This window comes from Lithobates pipiens, unplaced genomic scaffold (assembly GCF_037356315.1).
Source record: "Lithobates pipiens isolate NorthernLeopardFrog02 unplaced genomic scaffold, aLitPip1_a1.2 Scaffold_3, whole genome shotgun sequence".
In the NCBI taxonomy this organism is placed as follows: Eukaryota; Metazoa; Chordata; class Amphibia; order Anura; family Ranidae; genus Lithobates; species Lithobates pipiens.
In genome coordinates, this window is record NW_027507790.1 from 24,928,963 (window position 1) to 24,940,207 (window position 11,245).

The following is an 11,245-nucleotide window of genomic DNA, read 5'->3' on the forward strand; positions in this document are numbered from 1 at the left end:
CTTGAGGAATAGCTCACTAAAACATAATTTTTTTATTACAGGGTGTGGCAAAAATGTAACCTTTATCTTATTGCAGAAAACCAGCAAGCCAACCACATAAGCAGGCAATCAAGAATGTACAGAACACCTCCAGGTCGCCATATTGTATTACCTTTAACTGAAAATTACAGTGATTGCAGATTGAAAACGAAAGGTGACTTTTGATCAAGTTAAATTACAATATAGCTCGTGCAGCATCTAAATATATGTTATATTATTTTTTTTATCTGCTATTATTTTCACAGTTGAGTTACCCTTTATTTTGTGTTATTATTCATTTTGTTTAGAAAAATACATTATTATAATTATAGGAAAATACATTTTTATATTTTCCTTTTTTAAAACCTGAATATATATTTATATAGTATTTAATGCTTTACCAAAACTTTCATTTAGTATAGTCATCTACATTCTAGTAGTTTTTTTTTTAATAATATGCTGCAACACAGTATTTTTATGTCTTAAACTGATAAAAGGAGATCGAAAACATGATAAGATGTCCATAAATAAAATAATCCTGTGGCGTAGTCATTTGCAACTGCTTTCCTGCATTAGATCTGCAACTCCTTCCTTCCAGTTTTACATCGCAATCTATAGAACGTTGTCAAGTGGTGATATTTCTAAATTTCAACATGAAGAGAATGAGCTCTGGGTCAATTGTTATTACCCACAGCTGTTCCCAGATGTCACGGTCGTTCCACTATCCCGATCGTACCAAGGAGACTTACCCGCAGGTTTCCTGTACAAGGGGATCGTCGGTGCCCTCGGACGCGGGTTGGCGCAAACGAACGCACGCGAGTGCATGTAGTCCCCAACAGGCGCACGCGGGTGCGCGTTGACACGAGCGGGCGCACGCGGGTGCGCGACAAGCCGAACGGGCGTACGCGGGTACGCGGGGTCACGAACGAGAGCACGGTTACCCGCGGGGGTACGCAAACGTACCGTGCGACCGTTCTTGGCGCCCAACAGCCTATTTAACCACTTTCAGACCGGACCATTTTGCTGGTAAATGACCAGAGGTCTTTTTACACTTTGGCACTGCGCTGCTTTAACTGGTAATTGCGCGGTCATGCAATGTTGTACCCAAACAAAATTTGCGTCCTTTTCTTCCCACAAATAGAGCTTTCTTTTGATGGTATTTGATTGCCTCTGCGATTTTTATTTTTTGCGATATAAACGTAAAAAGACCGCAAATTTTGAAAAAAAATGATATTTTCTACTTTTTGTTATTAGAAAAATCCAATAAACTCAATTTTAGTCATACATCTAGGCCAAAATGTATTCAGCCACATGTCTTTGGTAAAAAAAAAGTCAATAATTGTATATTTATTGGTTTGCGCAAAAGTTGTCACATCTACAAACTAAGGTACGTTTTCTGGAATTTACGCAGCTTTTAGTTTACGACTGCCTATCTCATTTCTTGAGGTGCTAAAATGGCAGGGCAGTACAAAACCCCCCCAAATGACCCCATTTTGGAAAGTAGACCCCCTAAGGAAATTGATAAGAGGCATGTTGAGCCCATTGAATATTTTATTTTTTTGCCTCAAGCGATTGAATAATGACAAAAAAAAAAAATTTTTTTTTTTTTTACACAAAGTTGTCACTAAATGATATATTGCTCACACATGCTATGGGCGTATGTGAAATGACACCCCAAAATAAATTCTGCTGCTTCTCCTGAGTATGGGGATACCACATATGTGGGACTTTTTGGGAGCCTAGCCGCGTACGGGGCCCCGAAAACCAAGCACCGCCTTCAGGCTTTCTAAGGGCGTAAATTTTTGAGTTCACTTCTCACTACCTATTACAGTTTTGAAGGCCATAAAATGCCAAGATGGCACAAAACCCCCACAAATGACCCCATTTTAGAAAGTAGACACCCCAAGCTATTTGCTGAGAGGCATGTTGAGTTCATGGAATATTTTATATTTTGCCACAAGTTGCGGGAAAATTACAAACTTTTTTTTTTTTTTTTTTTTTTAACAAAGTTGTCACTAAATGATATATTGCTCATGCATGCCATGGGCATATGTGAAATGACACCCCAAAATAAATTCTGCTGCTTCTCCTGAGTACGGGGATACCACATATGTGGGACTTTTTGGGAGCCTAGCCGCGTACGGGGCCCCGAAAACCAAGCACCGCCTTCAGGCTTTCTAAGGGCGTAAATTTTTGAGTTCACTTCTCACTACCTATTACAGTTTTGAAGGCCATAAAATGCCAAGATGGCACAAAACCCCCACAAATTACCCCATTTTAGAAAGTAGACACCCCAAGCTATTTGCTGAGAGGCATGTTGAGTCCATGGAATATTTTATATTTTGCCACAAGTTGCGGGAAAATTACAAACTTTTTTTTTTTTTTTTTTTTTTCACAAAGTTGTCACTAAATGATATATTGCTCACGCATGCCATGGGCATATGTGAAATGACACCCCAAAATAAATTCTGCTGCTTCTCCTGAGTATGGGGATACCACATATGTGGGACTTTTTGGGAGCCTAGCCGCGTACGGGGCCCCGAAAACCAAGCACCGCCTTCAGGCTTTCTAAGGGCGTTACAGTTTTGAAGGCCATAAAATGCCAAGATGGCACAAACCCCCCCAAATGACCCCATTTTGGAAAGTAGACACCCCTAAATTTAGGGGTACACTAGTGAGACTAGGTAATAAATGGCGGGTGCCCTGAAACTATAAAAAAATAACTAACCAACCAGCGTCACCTGTAACAGTTATATGGTGATCACTGGTGAAAGGGTTAACTAGGGGGCAATTAGGGGGCTTTATGCGGTAGTATATGGGGGTCCCTGGCGCTATAAAAAGCTGCAGCGAACCTAAATACCTACCTGCCTAACTAGCGTCACCTGTGACACTAATACGGCGATCAGAAAAACGATCGCTTATTAGGCTGGGTTCACACTGGAGCGATGCGGGAACGCCACGAATGCGCGGCGGGTTCCCGCATCGCATGCCTCCCGGCGGCAGTTCACACTGCCCTATGCGAACTGCTGGGAGTGTCAGTGAAATGTTACTGACACCCCCAGATCAGTTCGCATATCGCAGTGCGATCTGCAAACTCGGATCGCATGGTGTGAACACCCATGCGATCCGATTCTGCTGCGGGCCAAAAAAAGGGTCCCGTGCGAATTTGCGGCGGGTGCGGCGGGTGCGGCGGGTGCGGCGAATGGCTGAACTCGAATCGCACAGAGATCGGATGTGATTTGCACTGCAGTGCGGTGCGAATCACATCCGTTCTCATAAACCGCTGCAATGTGAACCCAGCCTTAGTGACACTGGCGACGGGGGGTGATCACGGGGTTAAACCTTTATTGGGGGGGTTAGGGGGGTACCTTAGAACTAAAGGGGGCTAACCCTAACTGCCCTAACAGTTATTAGTCACAAATGACACCCGCCGGGTGATCAGGGGGTTAAACCTTTATTAGGTAATAAATGGCGGGTGCCCTGAAACTATAAAAAAATAACTAACCAACCAGCGTCACCTGTAACAGTTATATGGTGATCACTGGTGAAAGGGTTAACTAGGGGGCAATCAGGGGGCTTTATGCGGTAGTATATGGGGGTCCCTGGCGCTATAAAAAGCTGCGGCGAACCTAAATACCTACCTGCCTAACTAGCGTCACCTGTGACACTAATACGGCGATCAGAAAAATGATCGCTTATTAGGCTGGGTTCACACTGGAGCGATGCGGAAACGCCGCGAATCCGCGGCGGGTTCCCGCATCGCATGCCTCCCGGCGGCAGTTCACACTGCCCTATGCGAACTGCTGGGAGTGTCAGTGAAATGTTACTGACACCCCCAGATCAGTTCGCATATCGCAGTGCGATCTGCAAACTCGGATCGCATGGTGTGAACACTCATGCGATCCGATTCTGCTGCGGGCCAAAAAAAGGGTCCCGTGCGAATTTGCGGCGGGTGCGGCGGGTGTGGCGGGTGCGGCGGGTGCGGCAAATGGCTGAACTCGAATCGCACAGAGATCGGATGTGATTTGCACTGCAGTGCGGTGCGAATCACATTCGTTCTCATAAACCGCTGCAATGTGAACCCAGCCTTAGTGACACTGGCGACGGGGGGTGATCACGGGGTTAAACCTTTATTGGGGGGGTTAGGGGGGTACATTAGAACTAAAGGGGGCTAACTCTAACTGCCCTAACAGTTATTACAGTCACAAATGACACCAATGCAAAAAAATAAATAAATGACATTGGTGTCACTGTGACTGGGGGGCAGGGGTAATTGGGGGGGTGATCGGGGGGTAAAGGGGGGGTGTGAGTGTGCCTGGCATGTTCTACTGTGTGTGTAGAGTGTTGGTGCAACTCACTGATCCGCTCTCCTCCGTGTCGGAATGAAAAATACCGACACGGAGGAGAGAATACATCACTTCCTCTCCTGTGTTTACATTACAGGAGAGGAAGTGATGTCACCGGGGATTTCTATTCGTCGGGAGCGATCGCGAGGGGGTGGCCATGAATGAATGGCCGTCCCCTCGTCCGGGATCGCTCCCGAACGAATACCGACCGCCGCAGGCACCGGGCGGGGGCCCGATCGGGCCCCCGACCCGCGGGAGGCAAGGGACGTACATGTATGTCCTTATGCCTGCCCGTGCCATTCTACCGACGTACATCGGCGTGCGGCGGTCGGCAACTGGTTAAGGGATCAGCTCCTGCTCCACAGTGCTGTCCTGTCTACAGCGTTCCTGAGACTTCTGCTACCTGTTCCTGTGTGTGTGTTCCTGTTACAGTACCCGGCCTGTTCCTTGACCTTGCCTGTTTGCCTCCTGCCTCCGACCCTTTGCCTGATTGACCACGCTTCTGCCTTCTGCCTCTGTACCTCTGCTGCCTGATAGTTGCCGACCCGGCTCGCCTCTGACCACGCCTGCCTGCCTACCTGAAGTCCAGCACTGACTTCTCCTGTGGTTCCTGCCTGTCCACCTGTGCCAGCTGTCCAGCAGTTCCCGCCCAGCGCTGGTGGTGCCTACCGTTCCAGTCTACTACCTGTTCCGGCTGTGCCTGCTATTTGCTATCCGGCCTGGCACTTGTGCCCTCCGGACTCCTGAATCCCTGTCTCCATCTCCAGGGGCTCTCGAGCCGGAGGCTTACGAGGCGCCGCTCCCTGCACATTTGGGCTCTCCAACCAGGTACGTGACACCAGAGATCTTTACAATACACTGGCCACACATGTCTTAAAGCTGTGTACAAGTACAAGTATGATTTGTGCAAGAATTTTATTGCTTTGTGCAAGAATTTTATTGTTTTGTGTTAAGCCGCGTACACACGGGCGGACTGTCTGGCCAACTTAGTCCGTCGAAACACATTTCAGCGGACAGTCCGCTCGTGTGTGGGCTTCAGCTGACTTTTTCAGCGTGCAGTCTGGCGTACTAAGTATTTCGGAATTTCCGTAATACTGTCCGTCATACTTTGGTTTCAGCGGACAATCCGCTCGTGAGTAGGCTAATTCGACGGACTAAGTATGGCGCATGCTCAGAAAGGATTTACACGGGGAAAGGTTGCATTGCTGTGTATTGGACTTCCTATTTCTAGTCCCGTCGTACGTGCTGTACACGTCATCGCGCAAGCTTTCGACGGACTGTTTGTGCATCCGTGTGTGGTCAAGTCCGTTCATTCGAAAGTAGGACGGACTGTCCGTCGGATTGTCTGACGGACTAAGTTGGCCATACAGTCCACCCGTGTGTACGCGGCTTTAGAAACACTTTAATTATTTCTACGTTATATCAGGTTCTCACCTGACAACAAGACCAACAAAAAAAGAACACAAAGAAATGTTTTTATTTTCATTCATAAGTTATTTTAATTATAATATCATACAACCAGGGCACTCTCTTTCATACAGTATACAAACAGCAAATACCATAGGGCAAACCCAATGGATATTGAAAAATTAATTTGCATGTATTTTTCTAAATATAACTTTCTGAACAGATTCCTTTACTTCTTTATTTCTCAAACTATATAATATAGGGTTGAGCATTGGAATGACAATAGTGTAAAGAACAGCAATTGCTTTGTCCATGTTTGACGCATTTCCATTCGAGGGCTTAAAGTAGGCAAATATTAATGTTCCATAAAATAATAGCACAACGGTGATATGAGAGGCACAAGTAGAGAAAGCTTTCATTTTTCCTGCAGCTGTGCGTATTTTTAACACTGCCAAAATAATGAAAAAATATGACCCAAATATAAAGATAAAGCAAAATACTCCTAAAACAACATCAGTTACTATGAGAACTAGCTCATTAATACTTGTGTCAGAACAAGATAGCGCCAGTAATTGTGGAATTTCACAGAAAAAGTGATTGATTTTGTTGGATGCGCAAAATGACAGACGAAATGTGCTTGATGTGTGATATGTTGAGCTGCACAATCCAAATATCCACACAACAGCAGACATAAAATAGCAAGCTTTTTTGCTCATAATAGTCTTATATCTCAAAGGATTACAGATTGCAAGGTAACGGTCTATTGACATAATGGTCAATAAGAGAAACTCTGTGTCCATAGCAGCAGTAAATACAAACATTTGTACAAGGCATCCTTGGAATGATATCCTCTTGTGTTTAGAAAAGAAATGAGCCAACATGTTTGGAATAGTGGCTGTTGTGCATACTACATCTAAACAGGAAAGGTTACTGAGGAAGAAATACATGGGAGTATTCAGTGCTGGATCAATACTTGTTATAATGATGATTATAAGATTCCCAGTCATGCATATTATATACATAAGAAAGAAAACACAAAATAAAATTACTTCCAACTCTGGAGCACTGGAAAGACCAACAAGAATGAATTCAGACACTGTGGTTTCATTGTACATCCTGTACTATGGTTTGCATATGCCTATAAGAGAAAGGAACATTTTTTTAAATGAATGACCATATTACTAAACTGCTTTCATCTGATGTCAGAAATATACAGCACTGAACTATTTCAGACACAAGTGCTATACAGAACACAGGTTGTGCTACTACCGTTAGGGCTAACAGTTTATCAACCTCTTGGCATCCGCACGATAGTGGAATGACGGCCACCTCGCAGACCTGAATTTCCACAGGGTGCATGCGGACTGCGCTGTGATCACCGAGTTACTGAGTTCCGGCCCCTTACCATGTGATCAGCTGTTACCCAATGACAGCTGATTACATGATGTAAACAAAAGCTTGGTACCGTATATACTCGAGTATAGGCCGACCCGAATATAAGCCGAGGCCCCCAATTTACCCCCAAAAAAACTGGCAAACTTATTGACTCGTGTATAAGCCGAGGGTAAGACATGCCTGTCCATCCCTGTGTGTGTGTCCGTCCATCCCTGTGTGTCCGTCCATCCCTGTGTGTCCGTCCATCCCTGTGTGTCCGTCCATCCATCCCTGTGTGTGTGTGTGTCCATCCATCCATCCATCCCTGTGTGTGTGTGTGTCTCCATCCATCCATCCATCCATCCCTGTGTGTGTGTGTGTCTCCATCCATCCATCCATCCCTGTGTGTGTGTGTATCCATCCGTGTGTGTGTGTGTGTGTGTGTGTGTGTGTGTGTGTGTGTCCAGCCTACCTGTGTCCCGAGCCTTTGTCCCGAGCCTCCGTCCCGTGCCTTGCCTCCTTGCCTCCGTGCCTCGCCGCCGTGCCTTGCCTCCGTCCCGTCCCGTCCCGTCCCGTGCCGTGCCGTGCCTTGCCTTGCCTCCGTCCCGTGCCCTCTTCGTCGGCGCCTCGGCGGCCATTGTAAAATTCAAAAGCTGCGCCGCCGCCTTCGCCTGTGATAGGCGGAACACTGAATTTCCCAGCAGCCTGTGTTCCGCCTATCACGTACATCGTATCATCCTCGTCCGTAGTACGAGGATGATACGATGTCCGTGATAGGCGGAACACAGGCTGCTGGGAAATTCAGTGTTCCGCCTATCACAGGCGAAGGCGGAGCCGGAGGCGCGGCTTTTGAATGATAGAATGGCCGCTGTCTGTCTGCTCGACACGCTGATCGAGCGGGCAGACAGCGATGACTCGAGTATAAGCCGAGGGGGGCACTTTCAGCCTCAAAAAAGAGGCTGAAAATCTCGGCTTATACTCGAGTATATACGGTAATTGTTTTTTTTTTCTCCTCATGCTGACAGCGTGAGTAGAAAAAAAAAGCTGATCACCGGCTTATCTGCAAGGGACATCGGTCCTGAAGAGGAAGAGGCAATTATGCCTCATCTGTGCCACCTGCCATTGCCACCTGACAGTTCCCACAGTGCCACCTATCAATGCCCACAAGTGCCACCTAGCAATACCCACAAGTGTCACCTATCAATGCTGCCAATCAGTGCCACCTAGTAGTGCTGCCTATCAGTGTAACCAATCAGTGCCCATTTTTGCTACCCATTAGTGCCTATCACTACTACCCATCAGTGCCCATCACTGACACCCTTTCAGTGCCCATCAGTGCTGCCTCATAAGTGTACATCAATGAAGGAGAAAAAATAACTGTTTTAAAATTTTTATAACAAAATATAAAAATAAAAATAAATATTTAAATTCAATAGTTTTACATTTTTTTTAACAAAAATAAAAACAGCAGAGGTGATCAAATACCACCAAAAGAAAGCTCTATTTGTGGGAAAAAAATTATAAAAATTTAATTTGGGTTAACTGTGTTGGACCACGCAATTGTCATTCAAAGTGCGTCATCGCTGAAAGCGGAAAATTGGTCTGGATAGGAGCAGGGTTTAAGTGTCCAGTAAGCAAGTGGTTAAATAAAGGGTATATTGCAATATTTTACTAGACTTCATAGTTAGTTACATTAGTTGTTTGTTGGAGAATGGACTGAGAAGGCTCAAAGGGTAACTCCACCTTCATGGGGAAAAAAATAGCAAATAAAGAAAAAATAATATAGCACATATAATTGTGACTCAAGTCATATTGTAATTGAATGGTATTAAAAATGACCTTTCCTTTTCAATCTGCAGCCCTCATTATCTGAGAATGCATTGCAATATGGCTACCTGGAGCTGTTCTGTACACAGACTGCTTACTAACCACTCCCAAGAAACACCATTTTATGCTTGTGTGATTGACTCACCAATTTTCCAAGAAGTCTGCACTAAGATGCAAGTCAGATTTTAGACCATCCTCTGCAACAAAAACATTTTTGGAGAGATACTTTCAATAGGAACACATCTAAAGGAATGCAGGTACAGCAGTTTTCCTCATTAGTGCCCTGCAGGTGCACACCTGACAATGAATTATGAAACCACTCCCGTTAGACCCACTTAGTACAGAGACACAGACAACACACACATGGATTTCTTCAGAATAACAAAAGATAGGAATCTGCAACAAAGGTTGTTATAATCCTTGCAATGTACATAGGGGAATGTTTTTTTTTTTCTCAACAAAAGTAGAGTTATGCTTTAAGTATTTAAATCTGAATAGCATGGGCATATAACCACCCCCTTTCAGCTTTTTTGTTTAAAAAGGGGTACATTTAAGGAAAAAAAATTGACTCTTAGGTGGGAAAAAGGGGGTCATGTAACATTGGGGAATTTCCTGAAATGTCACATGACCACCATGGAAATTCCCAGAGGGTCACATGAGCAGCTGGAAGTATTCTAGAAAGGGGCTTGCTATATAAAGTGCCCCCTGTGGGAATATTTAACAGTTTGTCAGCCTTCAGCAACAAGCTCCCCACTCCCCCCACCTTTTTTTGTAGGCACGTTATGTAGTTGGTCACCCTTTACATTTAAAGGGGATACCTGTGTTTATTGATATGCAGTATTGCTCGAGTCCTGAAGAGTGAGTTGTTTTGTACTTATTTACACGTTAAAAAGTATATGTTAATAAAAATGATTAAATGGATTTTAATTTATTTAAATATTACACAAATAAAAGGTGCTGCGGCCAATTATCTACCAAGATTCGGCATTGAGTGTCTTTATGTATTAGGAAATGAGTACTGTTGGTATTTGGGGAGGGAGAGGTGCGGTCTACATTCTCATGATGAGTAGAAATACCTACTGTATCAGTTCAGGTGATACATTGAAAAAAAAGTTAGCTTGATACCCATGATGTTATCATAGAAACTTTGGGGAAATAATCACATCTTCCCACACTCTTTCTGGAGCAGACAGAATCTAGAGCATTTATACATGGCAATCAGTCAGCTTATATCTTTCATTTACAAAGCTCAACTGAAAAAAGGTGAAGGCAGAAACTGATTGGTTGACATGCCCAGATACTCCAGATTGTGTCTGCTTCAGTTTTCAGAAATTCCCATCTAAAGGTGATTAAAGACATACCAGACTGTGCTCTACTTACACCATTTACTAGAAGATTAAAGAATAGTCCTATGTGCAAAAGTACTCATTGAATCTAGAATATAGCCACTGCATGAGTCATTCCAGGAGATGAGTTAATTACCCTCGAATACCAGATTTAAAAAAGAAGATTTAACCAGATAAAACAAATGCAATTTATCATAGTTTGATTAAAAATATAGTAAATAAAAAACAAAAACAAAGATATACAGAACATACAGAACCAGGGAAAAAGCTGAGTTCATTTTGATCTTGTATGAAAGCAACAATTGTTGCTTAGAGATAATTGGGTAATACAAATGAAAACACTATTGTATGCATGACAAAATTATTACATTCATTTTTAGAAGTAAAAATGTACAAAATGGATCACACCTTTACCTTTGACAATGAAGTGAAGTCTTGATCAAATGGAATAATATCTTGCTCTCGCTTTATATGGTTTTTGAAGTCTAGGGAGCAATACATATGAGGATCCATAAGCAATGTTTTCAATGTGCAATATTATTGTTGAACCCCTTGAGTAAAACGTAACAAACAATTGAAACAATAAGTCCACAGGATTTATGAAAATAGAAATAATGAAGCAAGCTGAGAAATTATTATAATTATATTTAATATTTTGCAAAACAAAATAAATATATATTAATCTGTTGACATTTTATAAAATATCTAAAATAAAATAAGGAAATGAAAGCTGAAATGAATGGAAAACAAAATGGGCATAAAACTTGCCTTAATTTGTCTTGATATGGCCATAACATGTGCATTTATTAATAAATTATACAAAAGGTGGCAGATATTTTCTCTTAAAATGAAACTCCACGGTTACACGGGCTCAAATAAGGAGGACTGAAGATATTTCGGGCCTTGGAACTCTACCCGCCTGTGGGA

General features: G+C 43.4%; 1 protein-coding gene across 2 annotated transcripts; it reads right to left on the reverse strand.

The window, feature by feature from the left end:
* Positions 1 to 5,857: 5,857 nt before the first annotated feature.
* Positions 5,858 to 10,820, reverse strand: LOC143940227 (olfactory receptor 5V1-like). 2 transcript variants are annotated; one of them, XM_077461398.1, is made up of 2 exons: positions 10,733 to 10,820; positions 5,858 to 6,909 (listed from the first exon to the last, which is right to left on the reverse strand). In XM_077461398.1, exon 2 carries the CDS (start codon positions 6,884 to 6,886, stop codon positions 5,954 to 5,956), a length of 933 nt encoding a protein of 310 aa, XP_077317524.1. In that variant the 5' UTR covers positions 6,887 to 6,909; positions 10,733 to 10,820; the 3' UTR covers positions 5,858 to 5,953. The 2 variants fall into 2 exon arrangements, with proteins under 2 accessions (XP_077317524.1, XP_077317525.1); XM_077461399.1 differs by having other exon boundaries at positions 10,727 to 10,778.
* Between the last annotated feature and the right edge of the window lie 425 nt (positions 10,821 to 11,245).